This window comes from Schistocerca cancellata, chromosome 2 (assembly GCF_023864275.1).
Source record: "Schistocerca cancellata isolate TAMUIC-IGC-003103 chromosome 2, iqSchCanc2.1, whole genome shotgun sequence".
Taxonomy (NCBI): domain Eukaryota; kingdom Metazoa; phylum Arthropoda; class Insecta; order Orthoptera; family Acrididae; genus Schistocerca; species Schistocerca cancellata.
Window position 1 is genome coordinate 826,944,038 of NC_064627.1, and position 24,482 is coordinate 826,968,519.

General features: G+C 43.1%; 1 protein-coding gene across 1 annotated transcript in view; it reads left to right on the forward strand.

The window, feature by feature from the left end:
- Positions 1-24,482, forward strand: part of LOC126159020 (uncharacterized) — a 514,849-nt gene that overhangs the window by 251,681 nt on the left and 238,686 nt on the right. Inside the window, exon 16 of the mRNA XM_049916483.1 lies at positions 2,238-2,347. Coding sequence (XP_049772440.1) covers positions 2,238-2,347 — 110 coding nt within the window. The remainder of the gene's footprint in view (positions 1-2,237; positions 2,348-24,482) is intronic.

Here is a 24,482-nt window from a genome sequence, read left to right on the forward strand (position 1 = left end):
CGTTACGTGTTACCACTCACACGACAGTATGTTGGTGCCATTTTTCAACAGGACAATGTAGAAGGATGGTTGCTTACCGTTTTTGGACGTCTTGGTTGTTAGGAAAGGCCGGCCGGTGTGGTCGAGCGGTTCTAGGCGCTTCGGTCTGGAACGGCGCGACCGCTACGGTCGCAGGTTCGAATCCTGCCTCGGGCATGGATGGGTGTGATGTCCTTAGGTTAGTTAGGTTTAAGTAGTTCTAAGTTCTAGGGGACTGATGACCTAAGATGTTAAGTCCCATAGTGCTCAGAGCCATTTGAACCACTTTTTGTTAGGAACATGGAGGGGTCATTAGGGCATTTCGTCTACCGTAAGCCCACACGTACGGACCTCTATCTACAAGCGCCGAGCTGCCATCAACCTTTACAACCTACTGTCGTCATTTGAACGTTCGAGCAGCTGTCACATGTTGCTTCTGATGGAGATAGCCTTGCAAAGGAGCTAGAACAACTGCGGTCGGTGTCTCCATATCAGATTCAAATGGCTCTAAGCACTATGGGACTGAACACCGCCGGCCGGAGTGGACGAGCGGTTAAAGGCGCTACAGTCTGGAACCGCACGACCGCTGCGGTCGCAGGTTCGAATCCTGCCTCGGGCATGGATGTGTGTGATGTCCTTAGGTTAGTTAGGTTTCAGTAGTTCTAAGTTCTAGGGGACTGATGACCTAAGATGTTAAGTCCCATAGTGCTCAGAGCCATTTGAACCATTTTTTGGACTGAACATCTGAGGTTACATCAGTCCCCTAGATTTAGAACTACGTAAACATAACTAACCTAAGGACATCACACACATCCAAGCCCGAGACAGGATTCGAACCTGCGACCGTAACAGCCGCGTGGTTCCCGACTGAAGCGCCTAGAACCGCTCGACCACAGCGGCCGGCCAACATCAGATTAGTATAGCGCTAAGGAGGAAGATATGTGACCACACACAATATACAGCGTGACAATTATTGAATTATATAAAAAAACCGTAACTTAGTTACAAACCACGGCATGCACACACTTTATTCAGCATGTAAACATCACTACAGATGATACATATGCCTTCTATCATTGGCGGTGACGTGGCGCAAACGAATAGCGAAATCCTGCAATACGCACTGAAGTGTCGGAACATCGATGCAGTCGATGACCTCCTGAATGGCTGTTTTCAGCTCAGCAGTGTCCTCAATGTAGCCCAACAAAAAGGAGTCGCGTGTGTTCAGATCCGGAGAATATGGCAGCCAATCGAGACCTATGATAATGGTCTCTGGATACCCCAGAGCCACAATGCGGTTCCCAAAAAATCAAGACATCAAAAACTTTCCTGATTCGATGGGCTGAAGCTCCGTCCAGCATGAACCACATACTGTCGAAATCAAGGTCACTTTGGGTAACTGGGATGAAATCATTTTCCAAAATCTTCACGTACCGTTCGGTAGTCGCCGTTCCATCAAGGAATATCGCACCGATTATTCTGTGACTGGACACTGCACACTACACAGTCACCCGTTGAGGATGAAGAGACTTCACGATCGCGAAATGCGGATTCTCAGTCCTCCAAATGCCCCAATTTTGCTTACTGACGAACCTATCCAAATGAAAATGGGCTTCGTCGCTAGACCAAACCACGTGCATGCACATAATAACTCCCATCATGCCCCGCTGTCAATCGCGCAGTTTCAAAGTCCTAACGGAAACCGTTCAGAAGTTACGACTATTTTGTTTCATATAGTTCAATAGTTGTCGCCCTGAAAAGAGGGTAAGGATTTGTCTTTCCTTCTGCATTTATCGCGATTAACTCATAAGATTTGCCGTATGACTAAATGTACGAAATTTTAAAAGTGCAATAAATTCCGATGGCCATTATTTGTGATGAAACTAATTAGCTCATTGCCATCAGGACGACAAACTGAATGAGCTATAAAATGAAGCTTTGTGGGGGAAATTTATTTCTACCATTTTGATAATTTACGCGGTATGTGCATAATGTAGGAATCTTAAAATCGGAATTTTGAAAAGAAAATTAGTCAAAATTTCATATAAACTTAATACATGAAACAGGAGTGCTTACAAAGCAGGATGGTGAGGGTCAACCTTCTCTGTTACATGTTTCTGCTCTTTTCGACACAATGCTTCGATCTCTCACGTGGGGCTACAGTTGCTTAGAAACTGGTTCTGCTTCTATGAGTAACTCGGCTTCCGCGTGTGTTGCAGGCGAGAGTGGACCGAGGAGGAACGCCGACGCCGCAAGAAGACGTTCCGGCTGGATTTCTCGCCGCTGGGCGCCGGCCCGCACACCGACTGGGACTCCCCGCCGTCCACAGGTGCGTCGCCGGGGAACCCCCTGTCGTAAGGCATCAGGCTACAGCATACAATAAGCACAGGCCGTGACTGTGCGAGCAAACCAAACAGCAAAGTGATACAAAGTAACTCAGTTAATTCGCTTAATTCCGAGACTGAACGCTTAAATTATCTTTTCTTCTTCATTTCAAGTAATAGGTAAAACGACCCTCCGTCGCGCGATCTGACTGCTCTTGTCATACCTTAGGCATCTATAATTTTTGGTTCTTAGGGGTAATCTTCCAGTCTCCACTTTTTTAGTTGTTCTACTGCGATCGATCCTTGCCTACTTTGTCACCGAGACTACTTTTGTATTAGTTTGATATGCCCTGCTTAACCCGCAGGACAGGACAGATAGAATAAATTGTGGAAACGGTCCACAATAAGGGGCTGTCAGTTACACTCGAACATACAGCTTTATTATTTGATCAAACATTACAAGAGCCCAAAAAAAAATTTTAAACACACAGCTTTAATCTTTGGGACTTAATTACCGGATGAAAGCCACTTTACTTAAAAAATGGCTAAAGGCCAATAACTTGAAACGCAAGCATAATCAGGCATTTAAAAGGCTAGCCTTATCTTAAAACAGTTCTTTAGTTAGGCTGAAGTAAACAAGTTAAATTCAAACCGGCTGAAGGCCGAAGACTTAAAAATTCATTTTTTAAAATGCAAAGGGCTTACGTGAAACAGTACTTTAAACAAGGCTGAAGGCCTTAAGAATAAAACAAGTCTAATTTGAAACACAAAACCGGCTGGAAGCCATAAAAGTGCCAACAACAAGACCAGATTAAAAAATAAGGCAGTAGACACAAGGACGTCCAGATGTTCGAGTGTCGGCCTGTAATTCAAACACTAACGCTCACTTAGGTGAGACAGGCAGTCGGGCCAACCATTCACGATCCAACGACAACCCAACCGACAGACAGTCAGCGGACCCACCAACAACATAACTTCCACTTCATCCGACACGGGCGCAACAGGGAGTTCAACGGAACAACGTAGACAATATTGGTGCTGGAGAGCAACAACACGATCAGGAAACTACACTGCCTGAAATTTACGTCAACGCCCAGGGCAGGTAACCGGAACGTTAACGACCACAAGGCAGAAGATTCCGCTGGTGCACATCAATTCAAATAACCAAATACAGTGAAACTCCACCAGAGGGTGGCTAGAATTTTCCAACTTGAAAACCACGTTGTTGCTCGCAGGAATATCCAAACAGCCGCCGACAACTAACTCCAAACGACACAATGTGAACGGTCTTGACTTGCTGGTAGGTTAAATCAAAACTCAACTTTCGTGTCCAGTGTCGGTAAGCCACGAACCTCGTAGTAATGAGAACAGCGCCACACTCTCCAACACCACGTAGAGACCGGCAGTGGGCCCCAGCCAAACTACACCCTGCCGAGAATTCCTCACTGCTCCACGCCAACCAACCGACTCCTCAGAGCCAGTACGCCGACAACGTTTAAAATAACTTGTCAGTAAAAAAATCACACAAACTACACACAGTTTCACGAACACTGCGCGAAGAACTAGACAATGCCAACGGCAGTGACTGTACAATAACAGGGACGAATCACGAATCGGCACACACACCCAACCCATAAGCGGTCGCCGGCCAAAATGCACGTCGTCCAGCAAGATGACCGACCAACGACCAACCAAAGTCGACCCCACTCCAATCATGTGAGTCAGCAACCGTCGGGCGAGTCATGGCGGTCCGGACTTCGCTGCTGCCGCGCCCCAACTGAACTTGTGTCGCGTGCCAACTCGAACACTGCCAGCTCCCAACTAACTCACAATCCGACCTGGTTGTTCTCGTACAGCCAGCACAATTCACAGAAATGTCATTTCTTATGCCAATTTTTTTTCCTCTCCTAGAGAGGGCTCTGCGTTTGCTTCCATATATTAGCGTGGGGACAGCACTCCATCGTATAATATTTCATAAATGTCCCTTAATGTTCTTTGCTTCTTAAGTTTCTGTTATTTCTTCCACATGTGGGAGTCTATGTGTTTAACTTCCCAGTCACCATGTTCGGTGTATTCTTGAATTATATCGCATCCCAGATATGTGCAAACGTTTTGCTTTTTCTGATATTTCATTGTCAATTAAATATGTGCTGCATCTCTTGCGCCCTGTTATTGTAATTATATTCTTGGAGAAAAATTTTATACATACGTACGGTGTCAACACTTGCCTGACAGTTGGTCTCAGCCTCAGCGAATAGATCTGATGTGAACACAGCTCGTCCATTTAGGTATATGCTTTTATAAAATACCCCAAATTGTCAAATTGTGCCCATTAAAATGCTTAGAAGTTTTGACTAAAGCAACATTATTGTCTTGCTCTGTTAAGCCACATTTTTTCTGACAATTATCTCGCAAATGTAATAACATAATTCTACTTTCGAACATTTAATAACCTCTGCATGACACTTCACAGTTTCTTCCTGGATATATAATGAAAAGCCTTCTTGATGTTTACAAATGAAGTAGGCGATTCTTTGTTATATATCTGTGTGCTCAATGAACAGTTGCATTACACGAGTGTGTAAAAAGTTTAGCATCCTTCTAAAACCCATTAATTCTTCACTACTCACCAGGTCTGTATGTTTCTAATCTTTCATGAACAATTCTTCCAAATACACACATCAAAAAAAGTTTTGCATCACCCCGGTTCCCACAACTCCAGAAGATAGACGTTGACTGTGTATATTGTACCACAGACACAGTCCCTTTAACTGTTCATTGTTGTCACTAAACCCACCCAAAAATGTAAACAATAATGCATGAGCTGCGCCTATTAGACGGAGAGGGTCCGACAGCCGACCAGATCCAGTCATTCCACCATGAAGGAGCTACACGGCTTGTGTTGTCTGTAGTTCAACCATGCTTAGACTGTCAATATCGCGTCCGCATTGTTACTTTGTGCCATGAAGGGTCTCAACAAGGGAAGAGTCCAGGCGTCTCGGAGTGAAGCAAAGCAATGTTGTTCGGGCATGGAGGAGATACAGTTGTTGTTGTTGTTGTGGTCTTCAGTCCTGAGACTGGTCTGATGCAGCTCTCCATGCTACTCTATCCTGTGCAAGCTTCTTCATCTCCCAGTACGTGCTGCAACCTACATCCTTCTGAATCTGCTTAGTGTATTCATCTCTTGGTCTCCCCCTACGATTTTTACCCTCCACGCTGCCCTCCAATACTAAATTGGTGATCCCTTGATGCCTCAGAACATGTCCTACCAACCGATCCCTTCTTCTGGTCAAGTTGTGCCACAAACTCCTCTTCTCCCCAATCCTATTCAGTACCTCCTCATTAGTTATGTGATCTACCCATCTAATCTTCAGCATTCTTCTGTAGCACCACATTTCGAAAGCTTCTATTCTCTTCTTGTCCAAACTATTTACCGTCCATGTTTCACTTCCATACATGGCTACACTCCATACAAATACTTTCAGAAATGACTTCCTGGCACTTAATAATGCTTTTCGTGCAGCCACACGACGTCGAATTTTGACTCAAACTGTGCGCAATAGGTTGCACGATACGCAACTTCACTCCCAACGTCCATGGCGAGGTGCATCTTTGCAACCACGACACCATGCAGCGTGGTACAGATGGGCCCAACAACATGCCGAATGGACCGCTCAGGATTGGCATCACGTTCTCTTCACTGATGAATGTCACATATGCCTTCAACCAGACAATCGTCGGAGACGTGTTTGGAGGCAATCTGGCCAGCCTGAACGCCTTAGACACACAATCCAGCGAGTGCAGTAAGGTGCAGGTTCCCTGCTGCTTTGAGGTGGCATTATGTGGGGCTGACGTATGGTGCTGGTGGTCATGGAAGGCGCCATAACGGCTGTACGTAACGTGAATGCCATCCTCCGACCGATAGTGCAACCATATCGGCAGCATATTAATGAGGTATTCGTCTTCATGGAAGGTAATTCGTTCGCTCAACGTGCACATCTTGTAAATGACTCCCTTCAGGATAACTACAACGCTCGACTAGAGCGGCCAGCATGTTTTCCAGACATGAACCCTATCGAACATGTCTGGGATGGATTGAAAAGGGCTGTTTATGGACGACGTGACCCACCAACCACTCTAAGGGAGTGGGACAATCTGGACCAACAGAGCCTTGATGAAATTGTGGAGAGTATGCCACAACAAATACATGCATGCGTCAATGCAAGGTGACGTGGTACTTGATATTAGGGATACTGGTGTGTACAGCTATCTGGACCACCATCTCTGAAAATCTCGCTGTGTGGTGGTACAACACGCAATGTGTGGTTTTGATGAGCAATAAAAAGGGTGAAAATGATTTTTATGTTGATCTCTATTCCAATTTACTGTACACGTTCCGGAACACTCGCATTCAGGTGTTGTAAAACTTTTTTTGATGTGTGTATATTACGGACTGAATGTAGAATGTTTGTACCTCTATGGTATCCACGATTTTGTCAGCTATAATACAAATTCTTTGAATTTTTTCCATTCACGGCTTATTATTCCACAGGAGCAGTTAGACCGTAAAAGGCCTCCATATTTCCACATTTAAACATTTATACTGTCTATGCCTGGCGCTGTTTTGCTTTTAATGGATTTGAGTGCTTTTGTTCGTTCTTCCCTGTACGTGCTATCCAGTCTATACTTTCTAGCTTTCTCTCATACGTAGAGACTCGTAGCACGTTTTGAAATAGTGAAGGAAATGATATATTACTTACATATTCCTTCTATGGCAAGTGTGCAACCACCGCTTCAGTAACCTTGATCCTGACCATTGGGAGAGGAGGAATAGGAGAAGTTTGCGTGTAGTCGACAGTAGGGTCATTAGAGATGGATATGGGAAAGAATGAACCATGGAGTTGTCATGGGAACCATCTTACAATGCAACTTAAATAATATGGTGAAAATAGAGAAAGGGGAACTGAAATCTTTGTCGTTGTTTTAACGATTTCGCCATGTGCATTTGTGGCAGCGGCAGTCATCAAGCATAAAACTAAAAAGACAACACACGGTCTATAGACGTGTAAGTAAATGCGAAAACGAGGGAGCCACTGTTACTACAGATATCTTCTCAGCCAACGATGAAAAGATGAAAGTATCAGAAGCCGCTTCATATTGATCTGTGGCAATTATTTACTTCCGTATGCAACAGATCACTTAAGCTCTCCGACCCAACCGAAGTATTAACTGCTAACATCAAAAGTCAAAAGTTCTACCAGTGTCATTGATACGGAGTAGCCCAGTGATAAGCGCACTATAAATATCCAAAACTTCTCATTAGTCAAAAACATTTTGGAGCATAAAGCGAATTAAGTCATAATATTATGTTTTATACGAAGCATTACCCTTATAGTTCACCTACATGTTGTCCTCTGTCTGAGGACGACACATGAGGTTTCAGTCTTATCAACTTATCTCTTAGCCTAATATAAAATCGTGTGATAAATATACCAAGGTTCAGTTGTTTGTGTTATTGATATCAACGTCAAACCATTTGGGAAATGAATACGAGCTCATTTGTGCATTTGTTGGAATATATTCACGATATTGACGACAATCCACTCTATAAAAGAGAAAGTTATTTATGGATACATAAGCCACCGCAAATTATCTCATGAGAGGCTTCGACCTCTCGTTGGCCTTCAGTCCATCGGGGCAGTCTATTCTGTGCAAGGCTCTTCAGCTCCAAGTGAAGAGTGCAACCTACACATATTTCAACCTGCTTTCTGTATTCGTGCCTTGGTGTCCCTCTACAATCCTCACCGCCCACAGCTACCTCCATTACCAAATAGACAATTCCTTGATGCCTCAGCATGTATCCTATCAACGGATGCTTCAAGTCAAGGTTTGCCATAATTTTCTTCTTTTTCAATTCGTTTCAGTACTTCCTTGTGGTAATTCGATCTACCCATCTAATCTTTAGTGTTACCCTCTGGCATCACATTTCAATAGCTTCTATTCGTCCCATGTCTGGACTGCTTATCGTCCACATTACTCTTTCGTACAAGATTAAACTCAAAATAAATGGTTTCAGAAAAGATATTCTAACGTCAACAATTATATTAGATGTTAATAAATTCCTCTTTTTCAGAAAAGCGTTTGCTGCTGTAGCCAGTCTACATTTTATATCTTCTCTACTTCAGCCATCATCAGTTATTTTGCTACCTAGATAACAAAATTTCTCTTCTGCTTCTAGTCTCTCTCTTCCTGATCCAATTCCCTCAGCTTCGATTGAACTAATTCGACTACTTTCCATCACCCTTGTTTTACTTCTGTTGATGTTCATATTATAATCTCTTTTCATGACACAACCCATTTCGTTCCACTACTCTTCAAAGATCTTTGGTGTATGTGACAGAATTACATTGTTGGCAAACCTCAGAGTTTTTATATCATCTCCCCATGTTGTAATTAGCTTTCCAAATTTCTCCTTGGTTCCTGCTTGCTCAACATGCAAGTCAATACGGGCATGGACTACAACCCTGTCTCGCTTCCTTCTGAACCAGTGCTTCCCCTTCATTTGCATCGACTGTTGTAACTTATTGCCAATTGAGGGCCTGATGACGGAATGCTGTAGCACCAAAACCAGTCTCAATGAATAAAGGAATTTAAAAAAAAACACACTGCTGAAGGTGCTACCATCAGTCCTCACGTACTGACCAGCCATCATCCCGGTTTCCACAGAAGACGGTTGTAGGAAAAACAGGCGTTGTAATCGCAGCCAGATCTCTTATTCCAAGTAAAGAGCTAGCCGGCTTCGTGGTTAAGTATTCGGGCAAAGACAACGTCAGTCCTTATCTGGCTATCCAGACTGTGAGTTCCCGCGACTCCCCAAAATCAGTTAAGGTGAATATCGGTATGGTTCCTCCAAAACTGCCACTACCGATTTCCTGCCCTTTCTTTGTTTAACCCAAGATTTTTCGACGTCTTTAACGATTTCGAATACACGGTACACTAATCTTTCTCACGAACAACTGAGCCGCTGCGACCGAACCGCCGAATCCTTCCGCCAGTAAATGGGGTATGTTCTCAACTGATTCAGTTGTTTTAACCTCCTCCACTGACGGAATGACCCGCTTCCTAATTCTGTATGTATATCACCAATACGGACTTGTAGCTGTCATGCCTTTGCGCTTACTGCTACGTATTTTAACAGTAAATAGCTCAGTCCTAATGGTAAGAGGTAGCAGTGAATTCAAGTTGTTAGTATTTGAATACAGCACAGCTGCCACACGCTCAGTTCACCTTTACTCCGCTCCTACCCTCGCCATTGCACAACATTAACTATGTGCTACTTGGACCTTGCTAAGCTATTAAATTCACTTGCGTGTACATTTTGACCGTTACTCGCCAGTATTTACCTAATGATTAAAGCACACTCCTAACTGGACTATTTACCAAAGAGCTGTGATGATTGAACGGGTTCGATCCACGGCCTACAGTGCCCTACAGCTCACACGGTAACACTGCCTACCTCACCCATTTAACTTGGTAGTGAGCTTATGTATCCAATCATCATTGCTAGCAGCAGTGGATAATCCTATCAGCACGACGAGAGCAGCAGACTTACCGTCGAATCCTCCTGAAAATACTTATAACTACGGTCGCCAGCTCTGAAGGAGCAAATGAATAAATCAATTTTTGGCTCTTTTCAAAGTGAAACGGCTTGAGTTGGATTTAAACTCAATTTTTAATATTACTGTTACTGATCATTCAAGGTGATTCAACAAAGCAAATACGCTTTCAATTTCCGTGTGTTGACTTGGCAATGTAATGTTTTTGGATATTACTCTTTCAACAATTGATAAAGAATTACTTAAGTGACGTTACTTAAAAAGTTACTAAGAAAAATTTAAGTTAACTATAAAATGGCGACTCATTCTGGTGTGACCATTGCTCTTGTCAACATTCTTATACGCTAAAGTATTCTACAACAAAAGAGTTGTAAATGAAAGAGGCGATGGTGGCCTCAGTCTGATTTCACTATACTATGTTTGAGGTTACTACACTTTACAATGAACAACATTCGCCGAATTTTACTCATATCTGTATTCTGTCCTCTGTACTTACATAAAATGAACAACTGGTATTCTCCTTTTAAATTTCTATAAAGTTCGAATTAACAATTACAAGCAGTCTTGCCTTGGGTAAACGTGCCGGTGCTGGTGGTGAGATGTATGTGGATAACGCAACTCTTCACGCCTCATGGCCCTAATGGCGGCTGTAACTACGAGCCGTAGCACTCGTATAAGCTACTGCACGATCGCCATAAAATCTGGGCGCAAGGGCTCTTACAATCGGCTTCAGTGGCATAGAGACGACTTCGATAACCATTCGTCGCGTTTTACCCCACAAACAGCGACGATATTCCCCTCTTCGCCGTTGCACAATCACTTTTGCGTGAGCACAGTTCAGTTACACACGTCCGATCACGTCAACACTACCCAGGTCATTCTATCGTTCTGTTCCTGTGTCTCCAGCTACCACGAGCGACGCTTGTATCACCACGCTCGCTTGTTATAATTAACAAGAAAAAGAATACATTTGAGTCCGAGAGTTTAGTGCATTGTCTAACAGATAGCGTGGTGGTGCCTTTCCGCTAGTTCCCAGTGGTGTTAGCTCGCTAATTCCCGGTTTCGCCAATAGATGGCATCAGGGTGCGCTCCCTGGCAGTCTCACGCCAGCCCACCCGTTTCCGACGCGCGGGCTCCAAATTACTGGCAGCCTACCATCATTTCAGTTCCGTTACACCGCCTTGCAACGATTGTGACAGTTCGTATGATACTTGATAACATGCTAGCGACAGAAATAACATTCCAAACTGGCGAACCCATAGTAGCCGAAGTGAGAAAATTCTGCTAGGTAGGAAGCAAGATTAAGAAGAAACTGGGAAGAGGTAATAAGCTGACTAGCACTGGAAAAGAGTGGGTTCCTCGCCGAAACAAGTCTACTAGTAACTACACAGGCGTCCATTTGGGACAGAAAATTTTAAGAGTGACCATCTCGAGCACAGCGATATCTTCGGTGAAACTACAATGAGAAGACAATCGACGCATAGATAAGTAAATGTACCTATAAGATAATAAATGAAGAACATTCAGCAAGGGAAGGAATATGTAGAAAACGCTAACCAGAAGAAGGGACATCATGACGGGACGTGTGTTTTGGCATGAGGGAAGTCGTTTAGTTTCATCACGCCTAAGATCTAAGCCTCTTTTGTGTCCGTAGCCGAGGAGTATGACAGCCACAACTAAAATGCACACAGGTAGCAAACACAATACCTTGTTTAATAACTAAGGAACAGAACAATACACAGTTTCTTGGAACGAGTGTCAACACCACTTGAATCAAATTCAAAAGTCAATCCCTTACGTTGCCTAGAGGATGCTCATAGTGACCAGGTCCACAAAAGCAATAGTCGGCGGGGAGCAAGTCGGGTCCTCATGGACGATTATCGATAGAATACAACGATGCTTGTGCTCGAAGCCGGTTGAGACGAAAATCCCGCGCAGCAACCCTTAAGCCGTTGTCACAGAAGTTGAGGCAGCTTACCCTCACATGCTAGCAGACGAAATATACAATGTCACGAGTGACAGCACCGTCGCCGCGGACGACGATCTGATTAACGTGATTTTGAGCTCTCACAACTCTCCAGCGGCAGTTGTCGGCTTTATTTGGATCATAAAAAGTACAGTTTGGCTCTGAGCACTATGCGACTTAACTTCTGAGGTCATCAGTCGCCTAGAACTTAGAACTAGTTAAACCTAACTAACCTAAGGACATCACACACATCCATGCCCGAGGCAGGATGCGAACCTGCGACCGTAGCGGTCGCTCGGTTCCAGACTGTAGCGCCTAGAACCGCACGGCCACATCGGCCGGCTAGTACAGTTTGTTCACGAAAATGAACGCGCTTAAATTTCCTACTTTATCTCTATTAAATCGCCCATTTCCTCTCTTGTCCACATGCTAGATATGTTGATCTTTCTGTGGGGTAAGTAAATAAAAAAATCAACATCCGTGAACATGTAGTAAGACAAAAAGGAACGATACGTGTCCAGTTAGGACATCAGCTTGTAAAAGTTCACCAAATCGAACAAACTCATTCCTGGTAGAGGACTCACTTATATTTAAACGACAGTAAATATTACAGAAATTATTTCTATTAATTTCATAAGGAAGTCCCACAACCTTTAGAAAACACGAAGCTGAAAACAAAATTTAGGTACACCAGGACGGGGACCCTCTGCTATTCTAGCATCTGTTCCATAACGTGGCGCCCCTACTAAATACGCATGCCAAAGGTCTGCTATGAGTAACCTTGTATCTTATGTTACGGTCTTCTAAATGCTTTAATCGCCGAACTGATATTAATTGGCATTTAATCATAACAGATGCTAACTAGAATGACATTTTTTTCTTCACGAATCTTCAATGTGCCGAGGCCTCAGTACGGCTTACTTTCATAACACGCGAGTATAACGCGAAATAAGGAAATACAAAAATTCTTTAACCACCGCTACGACGTTCCCAGTCATTTTATTACAATACATCGTACCAATAACGATTCGTTCTCCAGACATTCAATGCGATGGTGCTTAGAAAGAGAATAAATTCATAGGCTGTAAGGCATAACATAAAACCTATCGAATATGGGCTTCTACCGAACACAACAAATACAATACCGCAGTCGCGCTTCTTGCTTGTAACGTACGGAGCGTTTTCCTTCCTGCTGGTTTTACTGTACGTGGCTCGTTGCTGAAATTACGAAGAACTCACTTCGTGTTTCACGCGACGAAATGACGCCTCAACGTGAAATTGTAGAAAGTGACGTCGCAAAACTGGTAGAGCGTCACGTGAACGTTAGCTAACTCGTCCCCTGTGACGTCGGCTTTAGGGTGGCTGAGACGCAGATTCAGCACAGTGAAGGACTTGAGGCTGGCTGGCGGAAATCCAGCGAGCGCTGAACGGCAGTTGCGAAGACGAAGGCGACTTCATTTGAAGGACAGTGAGCCCGGAGCGTATACTAGCCGCATAGTAGCAACACCGACTCAAAGGAAGGCCTCGGCGCTTGTTCGTGACGACACGTCAGCTAGGCACGGCGAACGCCAGGTCTGTTGCAGGCATACTCATAATCGTGGTGTCTCCCTCTCTGATACAGGAAAATGTGAGACTATTGTCGGTAGTTGACCAACACACATTGTTCTGAGAGATTTATGCGATCAATTAATTGTGCAATTCATTACAGTTCTTAACAAATAGTGTACTCCTGAACTTAAATTTCCACCTGTTTTAGGATTGACGTACAAAACAACTTCATTGTCCAGCAGCAACAGAATTCGTGCTTCTTTACCTTATTTGTAAAGCAGAGGAAGTTACGTTTGTACTGGCTTGCTTTTACAAGAAACTGTGAACATATTGGTTCTCTTCTTTAGGTATCTTGGTTGACTATGGGGTGAGGAGCACTGAATGTTAATGAAATATCTTGCGATTGTACACGTTGGGGGAGGGGGTGGGGGACAGAAGAAGAGGCCAAATAGATATACTTGTTTTGTCAAATAAATGTTTTTTATCTTATAAAGTTTCGCCTTTCAGTTGCAAGAGGGGAATATTTATCTTTTCTAATGTGCACATTTAAAAAAGTTTAAGCTCAGCAGTATTTTCGATGTATGAAGCTTTTTTGTTTCCTGTTTCCAACTCCTTTCGTTGAAAACGACTGTAATCTAATGACTGGCATCAGTTGGACACTTACACATGTAAATTAGTTCACATTTCCAGTGACGATGTCAAACGAAAATAAATAAATAAATGAAAGAAACGAGTTAATTGTAAGGGGGTTGGGGTAAGTTTCGATAACAAAATGGGTCAAGTAAATATAGTTACTTGAATGTAAAATTTCCGAAGCTTGCAATGGGGCAAAGCATCTTCTCATATTGATTTACGTTTGTTTCGACAGGATTCAGTAATACAGAACTATGATCTTCATTTGTAGCTTTACGATAGTAAGAAAATCTTTCATCTAAATAAAACTGCAGAATCCAAAACAATACCAAATATTATGTTCAAAAATAAGAGATTTATAGTGATAAGCACGCCCAGGCGTTTCTGCCTGCAACAGACCTGGCGTTCGCCATGCCTAGCTGACGTGACGTCACGAATAAGCGCCGAGGCCTTCCTTTGAGTCGGTGTTGATAGTAGTCGTGCAGTGGCCCTCAGCACCAGCCAGTGCATGGATACTGGCGTAGCCTTTAGTGGGCACGTACTAGTCGATCGCAATATTATTGCATCTGAGAGTGAGGGTTCTTCTGTCGGCTTATCGTTAGTTTTCAAGAAGACGCGCTAAACCACTTGATGGTGTATGCACAATTGTCTTGAAGTCATTCATAGCGCGATGCCTTTTCCCTAGTCACCACTGTACTTGTTTGCCGTAACGCGATGCCTTTTCCCTAGACACCACTGAACTTGTTTGCAGTAACTTCGCCACGTGTTTCCGATGACGGCCATAGGAGGTCGAGTGCTACACTTCTGGCCATTAAAATTGCTACACCAAGAAGAAATGGGAGATGATAAACGGGTTTCATTGGACAAATGTATTATACTAGAACTGACATGTGATTACATTTTCACGCAATTTGGGTGCATAGATCCTAAGAAATCAGTACCCAGAACAGCCACCTCTGACTGTAATGACAGCCTTCATAGCCTGGCCATTGAGTCAAACAGAGCTTGGATGGCGTGTACAGGTACAGTTGCCCATGCAGCTTCGACACGATACCACAGTTCATCAAGAGTAGTGACTGGCGTATTGTGACGAGCCAGTTGCTCGGCCACCATTGACCAGACGTTTTCAATTGGTGAGACATCTGGAGAATGTGCTGGCCAGGGCAGCAGTCGAACATTTTCTGTATCCAGAAAGGCCCGTACAGGACCTGCAACATGCGGTCGTGCATGTAGGGTTTCGCAGCGATCGAATGTAGGGTAGAGCCACGGGTCGTAACACATCTGAAATGTAACGTCTACTGTTCAAAGTGCCGTCAATGCGTACAAGAGGTGACCGGGTGATACGCCAGTATGGCGATGACGAATACAAGCTTCTAATGTGCGTTCACCGCGATGTCGCCAAACACGGATGCGACCATCATGATGCTGTAAACAGAACCTGGATTCATCCGAAAAGGTGACGTTTTGCCATTCGTGCACCCTGGTTTGTCGTTGAGTACACCATCGCAGGCGCTCCTGTCTGTGATGCAGCGTCAAGGGTAACCGCAACCATGGTCTCCGAGCTGATAGTCCATGCTGCTGCAAACGTCATCGAACTGTTCGTGCAGATGGTTGTTGTCTTTCAAACGTACCCATATGTTGACTCAGAAATCGAGACGTGGCTGCACGATCCGTTACAGCCATGCGGATAAGATGCCTGTCATCTCGACTGCTAGTGATACGAGGCGTTCCGTATTACCCTCCTGAACCCACCGATTCCATATTCTGCTAACAGTCATTGGATCTCGACCAACGCGAGCAGCAATGTCACGATACGATAAACCGCAATCGCGATAGACTACAATCCGACCTTTATCAAAGTCGGAAACGTGATGGTACGCATTTCTCCTCCTTACACGAGGCATCACAACAACGTTTCACCAGGCAACGGCGGTCAACTGCTGTTTGTGTATGAGAAATCGCTAGGAAAATTTCCTCGTGTCAGCACGTTGTAGGTGTCGCCACTGGCGCCAACCTTGTGTGAATGCTCTGAAAAGCTAATCATTTGCATATCACAGCATCTTCTTCCTGTCGATTAAATTTCGCGTATGTAGCACGTCGTCTTCGTGGTGTAGCAATTTTAATGGCCAGTAGTGTATAATGTCGTGTAGGAAAGTGAAAGTGGTGAAGTGGCGCCCGCGACTGCAGCGCTATTTATTCTGATCTACACGCTGCATATCGGCGAGGCTGGGCCACTCCTTCCCCCCCCCCCCTCCCCCTCGTCCCGTCAGATGGAGGCTGTGTGAGTCTTGGCTGAAACGACCCTGACGAGTTGTGGTGGTGTATGCTGTTTCAGTGCCATCTCCTGCGGTAATGTTACCAACGAGTCAGTCCGCAGCTCGTGGTCGTGCGGTAGTGTTCTCGCTTCCCACGCCCGGGTTCCCGGGTTCGATTCCCGGCGGGGTCAGGGATTTTCTCTGCCTCGTGATGACTTGGTGTTGTGTGATGTCCTTAGGTTAGTTAGGTTTAAGTAGTTCTAAGTTCTAGGGGACTGATGACCATAGATGTTAAGTCCCAAAGTGCTCAGAGCCACGATGCCAACGAGTCAGGGGTCCGGCTACCAGTCTTACACATCTGTGAAAGGGGTTGCCGCGTCGCAAGGTAGCAGGCCGGCGTGTACAACAGCTGCCAAACAGCTCCCTTTTACACAATATGGTGTGCCTCTGCAGCTTTGAGTCGCAGCCAACGTTTGCCAAACGACCAGATATTCCTATAATTTCAATAAAAACCGAGTAAATTGATTATAGGGCGCTATATGATATTGTTTCCTTCGTAGTGCAGCATCTTCCAGTGCAACTAAGAAAGAACGCCAAGGCTGATGGTTTTTCAGAGACAGCTACCAATCACAAAATTTGCTGAAATTCGAATTATTTAACGAAGCAAAATGTTTCGAGGTATATTCCACATCTTTAGACTAGAACGGTAACACAAAAACATTTCATAAAAGTACACATAGATATTAAAGTCGTTTTCTAAAGTCTTGGCATGTGCCGTGTTTCACGTATAAGTTCTCTCGCGAATTGTTAAATTGTTATTCTTTAGTTTATGTATTCTCTTTGTAACAACACATTTACGAAGAGAGTTACGTGAAATACTTTTTGCAATGCTGTGCTTTGCTTTTCTTTATCATCATTACCTTTTAGCGGAATAAAATGTATATATGGAAGTCTGATTGTTCTGGATCTGGCCTACAATTTAAGGAACGATTTTTCGTAACTGCAACTCATGCTAAGAATCAATATATCTTCCCTACTTCATAGTGATTAAAAGTTGAAATTACTTTGTTATGAACACTGATGTTACAGTTCGTATGATCGTTCAAAAACACAAGTTCGCAGTGGATTTTATTTCTCGTTAAAATGCTATTTCATACCACGACTAGCCCAAGAACATGAGACTCTCATTAAAAAATACGTTGTCACTATAAAGTTTGCCAGATCAGAACGGAGCACAGCAAGATTCCTATCAGATTCTGAAGGTACATTAAATTATTTGCACTGTAAATTACATCCTATCAGCAGCCCGCGTCAACCTGCAACACATCATAAAATCTGCTGATCTTCACTGCCAGTCTGGGAGCTAAAAGAAATAATATTATTTTACTATTATTTTACCGCTTCCTTGCGGTATGCTCGACTATATTGTAAGTCGTTTAAATACGCCGCGGCAGCGGCTCTTCGTTCTCCCGCAGCTCAGCACCACAGATAATATTTATATAACTGAAAAATGTCTCAACAGGATGGGATAATATGCAAGCAAGCTTAACAATAAATAATACAAGTTTTCATTTAAACAACTCTATTAAAACCTTTAAATATCTCAGTGATTACAGACCTTTGTGAATTCACACGTAATGGCGTACATTGCTTAGTCTCGACAAAAGAGTGCTACATTCGCGTTCTCTACGACAACAACAGGAGATCTTACTCGCACAACTTCCAAATTAAAAAGACAAAGACATTCGTATTCAACACGTATTATATACTAGTTCCTTTTTTAATCTCTGTTTAACATTTATCTTCTGTGTCGGTTTTATTACTCGCCGACGCAGACGTTTTCAAAAATAAATAATAAAAAAAAATACATAATTTTATACAATGACACAATATGATACATCTAATTCTCTAATTACTACATAATATATTGTTTTTGTTTCTCTAGACGTTACAATGCCCCCTGGCAGCAATTGACAAACGTTGGAAATGTTCGGCAATATGCTGCCACTAACGTCTGTTTGGTTATTGTCTGTTACCTTGGTTGGATCATTCACTTTACACTTCTTAGTTCTTTTACACTGTAAGTTTAATTACACTTTTTATACTGTTCTTACACTTTGCGAGGTGACCGTCAACCTAGTCCCAGGGTCATTACATTTATTTGGCTCCCCCATTCGGGCTACGTGCGATCAGAAAACCTGGGAAAACTGCGCCGGAGCCATGGTCATCTCGCCTGGTTTGTTTTAATACCCAGTTTGATCACAAAAAGTTCAGATTCTATCCAGTGTTCACATATAACAAAGGGTATTTGTGAGAGCGTGTTAAACCTTTAGTCTCTTTGTTACCCATATAATATTTGTGTTTTGGATTGTAATGAAAGTCACTTATTATACATTTTTACAGTCGTATCATGAATCGTCCTTGCACTTACTCGCGACAATTGGTTTAAAATGTCTAGCATTCATGCGAGTATACTTCATTAACATGACGAAAACATATTATATCTATATATCACTGAACCAATGAATACTTTGAGTCCGTATTGAATAACTCAAGAAAAAAAAACAAATGTTTGTCACGTCATTTCGTGTCCCCTAAACCCTATTCATGTTAGTGCATTAAACACATATTTGATAGTTCATTTGAATGACAACAATGTTGTACGGAGCTGGCGGCGCGAAGCAATTCTTGAGTAGCGTCGTCTGGAACGCCGCGTGCCGACGGCCGCTGGGTTCGACGACCGGCTCTCAGTAACAGCGACGTCGTGCTGACGTGGCGCCCAAGCAGTCGCGAACCGCGCTGAACCATTCGCCGATGTCGGCGAGTGGCAGTGGTTTACCGCGACCGGCTGGCTGGCGGCACGGCACTCGTCTCGGCTTCTCCGCATGGCTCCCCGTCGTAGCGCATGAAACAAACATTCCACATCGGTGTACTGTCTTTAAGGACACAGATTACTAGCTGTGGAAGAAGATGCAACTTGTTAAAAGCGTTTATTGTTCAGTAAGCCGTCGCTTCACTGGTATGCACAGGATGGTTTGGCGTGATAACAGGTTTCTTGTGGCATTGTGACACTGGTATTCAAGGTTCGTCACACGCACATTGTACTACACATTTTCACTCACTCCACGGTTGGTACACTGCCAGAGCGTCTTTCAACACGTGAAAATGTTTCGTAACACACATACTAAATGTCCCCGTCGAGCGATGTTCGTTTAAATCGACTCCGAACGGATCAATAACTACTGTTTTTATACACTGTCTATTGTTCGTTGAGCACTGCACTAGGACAGTTTATCACTCAACACTAGACTTATCGACGTATGTATTGGTGCAGATACAACAGTCATTTTCTGTCCCTGCTACACACAATATTCCGTCCTTTCCTCCATTGTTTATGCACACAGTTTATTTTTTAATACCTTTTAACTGTTCTTCGCATACTCACTCTAATCTACATGGCGTCTATTTGTTTTTACCTTATCACAACACACTTTTCATATTGTTACTAGGCGTATATAGCCCTTTTGTAAAATTTTTTAATTTTCTTATCAGTGTAGCTTGCCTGGTTATCACCCATCTATCAAACAGATTTTACCATGTGCATGACAGCTTGACTTGGGCATATTGCTCAATAAATACTTCATTTAGCACTAGCATTATTTTTAATGATTTTTCCTATATGACTACAGTGTAGGTTCCACATTGGTTGACTTAATTCGCGTATCGCGTAATGAATATTCAAGGGCGTGTACCAAGTACACAGGCTTCAATTGAAGCATTGTTATATACAAAGCGGAGTTTCCACGGAACCGGCTTGTTTTTTTGATTAGCTTATGCTCCAGTGTCGTTCTCAAATCACTACTGGCAGCAAACATCACATAATTGTTGCATATTACAAAGTCCATGTTTGGCTAGTCAAGACTCTCTCTCTCAGGGTTCCTTATTCTAATACAATTACAACAGTTACCTTACTATATTAGATTGCGTCATTAATTGCACTTACACACTACACATAGAAAATGGTTCAAGAAATTAATCCTTTGTATAATGATTCAAGAAATTAATCCTCACTTTATCAACAAGAAGATTGTTCGTTGCTTAATGAGCATATAATATTTTAAATGGCTCTAATTGTCTGTAAACAAAATCTTTCCTGTGTAAGCTATTGCCTACTTTCTGAATCCACTTCCTCCAAGTTTCATTACACACAAATTTCTTTCTTAATACTAACATACTTATATTCTAAAACACAATTAAAATCTTCTTACAACTATTACTCTTTATATGTGATATGTCACTGAATAAATAACTTCACATCTTTACGTGGATACAATCCTTTGATCTTCCCCGTATGGGGATGTGCTAACAAATAGCTACATTCGTGTGGCACGCTTATTACTTCAAAGGGCCCTGAATATAGCAATTGCCACTTACTATTCTGTTTTAAGGTGGCTGAGGATTTAGCGTGGTTACGAATAAGTACTAGATCTCCTACATTATATTTCTGTTCGTTAGTTACACCTCGGTCGTACTTCCTTTTCCTCTTTGCCGCACAGCTGGTTAGTCTGTTCCATACCTTTTTCATCTTTTCCTCCCTTGTTTCTGGCTTGACTGGTAGTCTCGGCAAAGGCGTGAGCCATTCATTCGGTGTCTCATTAAATCCATTCAATATCTCTACCGGTGGATAGCCTGTACTTGAATGGGGTGTTAAATTGTGTATTTCTACAAATTTCGGTACTAGCCCTGGCCATTTTGTATGTCGGTTCCCTATGTAGATTCTAAGGAACTTATTCAGTTCTCTGAATATTCTTTCAACTAGACTTGCTTCGGGATGGAACCGGGATACCAGAATATGCTGTATATTTTGTTCCCGTAGGTAATTTTTCCAAGTTCGACCCGTGAAATAAGAAGCATTATCAGTCGTTATGGCTTCGGGTTTTCCCACTTGAGGCAAGTATTCTTGATTGATCCGCCTGACCATGGTTTTGGCAGTAGCTGATTTTATACAATAAATTGCCAAGTACTTGGAAAAAATATCGTACATGGCCAGTATATATTTCATACCTCCTCTGGCCATGGGATAAGGACCGGCTACATCCACAGATACTATTTGAAGCGGCCTGAGTGGAACTATGGGATGTAGTTCAAACTTAGTGGATCTATTATAATGTTTTGCTTTTTGACATATCACGCAAGTTCTAACTGTTGCCTGAATCTGGTGTTTCATACTGGGAAAGTAGCAGTATCTCGCCATGATCTCTGCACACTTTCCAATCCCTGTACGGCCCCATGCCAAGTGCGTGTGCCATATCATAACTTTTACCGACTGGTTAGGTATACATACTGCCCAGCAGTCTTCTTTCGTGCTAAGTTTATGATACAAAATATGGTTCACTATTTTAAAACCTTGCTCATCTCTATTGTTAACACCCTCTTCAATATTATTAATGATTTTTTTCCACATCGGATCTGCCCTTTGTAATTCGAACATGTTTTTACATATATATAAAAAATCTTTCATGTAAGTATTGTCACGCACTAACAGCACTTTATACTCCGCGGATTGCTCTAACATTTCTGCTAAATCCGGTAATCCTACCGGCAGTCGCGACAGAGCATCCGCTATCACGTTATCTTGGCCTTTTATGTACATAATCTTTATCCGGTATTCTTGTAAGACAAGCATCCATCTCCTCAGTCTGGTATGGAATAGTTTGCATGACATCAAAAAACTTAACGCCTGGTGGTCACTATACACTCTAATCTCCTTCCCTTGTAAATAATAATTAAACTTTTTTACAGCCCAGACTACTGCAAGTGCTTCCAGTTCGGTTGCCGAGTAGGCTCTCTCGCAGCTAGTTTAAGTCCTACTGGCGAAGCCGATAATCTTTATTGTTGTCGGGTCGTTTCCTTCCCCCCACTGAAATAAGCACGCTCCCAGGCCATAAGAACATGAATCCGTCGCAAGACAAAAATCTTTTGACAGATCTGGGTGCTGCAAAATATTTGCATTCAGTAGGGCGGTTTTAATCGCTTCGAAAGCTTGTTGACATTTGTCAGTCCAAACCCACTGCACATTTTTTCGTAGTAGATTTAGTAGTGACGCGTCATTTAACAACTGATTGGGCACGAACCTTCTGAAAAAAGACGTGAGCCCAAGGAACGCTTTCAATTGTCTCTTAGTGCGGGGGCTTGGAAATTCTCGGATCGCCTCTAGTTTTTTGTTGTCTGGGCGAATACCAAGTGGTGTAATAAGATGGCCTAAAAATTTAATTTTATTTCGTCCAAATTTTGACTTTTCTAGGTTTGCTGTCACACCTGCTTGCTTAAATCTCTCTAGTACTCTACGCAACAATTCCATATGTTCGTCCCAAGTAGCAGTAGCGATTACCAGATCATCAACATATACAGTGATTTTTTCTAATAAGTCTGGACCCAATACCGTGTCTAATGCCGTAATAAACACTCCAGCACTCACATTCAATCCGAAGGGAAGTACCTTGAATTGGTAACTCCGCCCTCCGAATATGAAAGCTGTGTACTTCCTGGATTCCGGTGTAAGGGGAATTTGCCAATATGAACTTTTCAGATCGACCGAGGTCAAGTACTGTACTCCATGAAATTTTTGTATCTGCTCATCTAAATTCTCAGGGCGAGTCCGGACAGGTACGATAATTTTGTTACTGTCCCTCGCATCTAACACTAGCCTGATTTTTCCATTGGCTTTCGCCACTGCTACAAGAGGACTACTGTATGGAGAAAAGGAGGGCTCAATGATATCCCACTCTAACATCTTCCGAATCTCTTTACCTACCAATTCCCTCCTCGACCAAGGGATGGAGTAAGTTGCGCGACAGTATGTTTTATGGGGCATCACCTCTATGTGATAGTGGTACCCTTTGACTATTCCTGGTCGGTCGGTAAATACCATAGTGTATTCCGATAGCAGCTGCGTCAACTGTTGCTTTTGTGTATCGCTTAACCCTTCAGATTCCTGCACTTTGGTTTGACATGCCTGAACATTTATTTCAAAATTTCGATCCTCTAAATTCGGATAATAGAGGTCTGCTGCATGTGACAAATCATCAAGGTGTAGTACCCAAGGGTTCCTACCCTTGATATTGATTCGATTACAACACGGCACAAGTACCTCCTTCGATTTCATCATAGATAACTCAATCCTCCTACCCCTATTAACTATGCTTAATTTCCCCAAGGAGAGGTCGATCAATGCGTCCCTCTCACGGAGAAAATCTACTCCCAGAATGCAGGCCACCTTCAATCCTTTAACAACGAGGAACGAGCTCACTATGGCTTCGCCCTCCTTACAAATCTCCACCTGCACCTGGTACTTAACTGATTGGCTCTGTGCACTAATGGCTCCAGACACCTTACAATTATTAACCGGGAAAGTCGGAATACTATGTCCTTTTCCCAGTGCCTTAAATAACTCCATACTCATTACACTTACTGAGGCACCTGTGTCGATGATTATATTCACTGCAACATCATTGATTTTCGCTTCGATAATAGCTTGCACATTTTCGTTATTATCTTTCTTACATTCGTGCGGTTCGTTCAGTAGATCTTTATCCATACTGACACCGTCGTTGTATCGCAGCATACGTATCCCAGGTATATTATTATCACTCGTGTTGCTCTCACTCCATCCCTCGGCCATCGATGGAGAGCATACCGAGGCCGATTCTAGTTTGTTGGATTAGTTACTTGTGAAGTACTTGGACGGCTATTGTCCGCGACCTCCACTATATGTACACTCTGATTTGTCGGCCGCCACGGCTGCGCAATAGGCGCGTTTTGCGGTGGTGGTCTATTGTTGTCATACCGGTCATTACCCTGTCGCTCTGGGCTTCTTCGCTGATTTTGCTGCCAATTTCGATTACTATCACTATAATTGCTCTGCCACTGACCTCGCGCATTCTTCCAGCGGTTGGTCCCTGACATTCCGGATTCGTACCGGTCGTCAAATCGACGCTTTTTGTTATAAATTGTTTGTCCATACCCGTTCTGGCCTCTACCATTACTACCATTTTGCGAATGTTCTTGCCGCTTGTTACCACCCCCACCATTTCCATGGTTGTGGTTTTGTGCACTACTATTT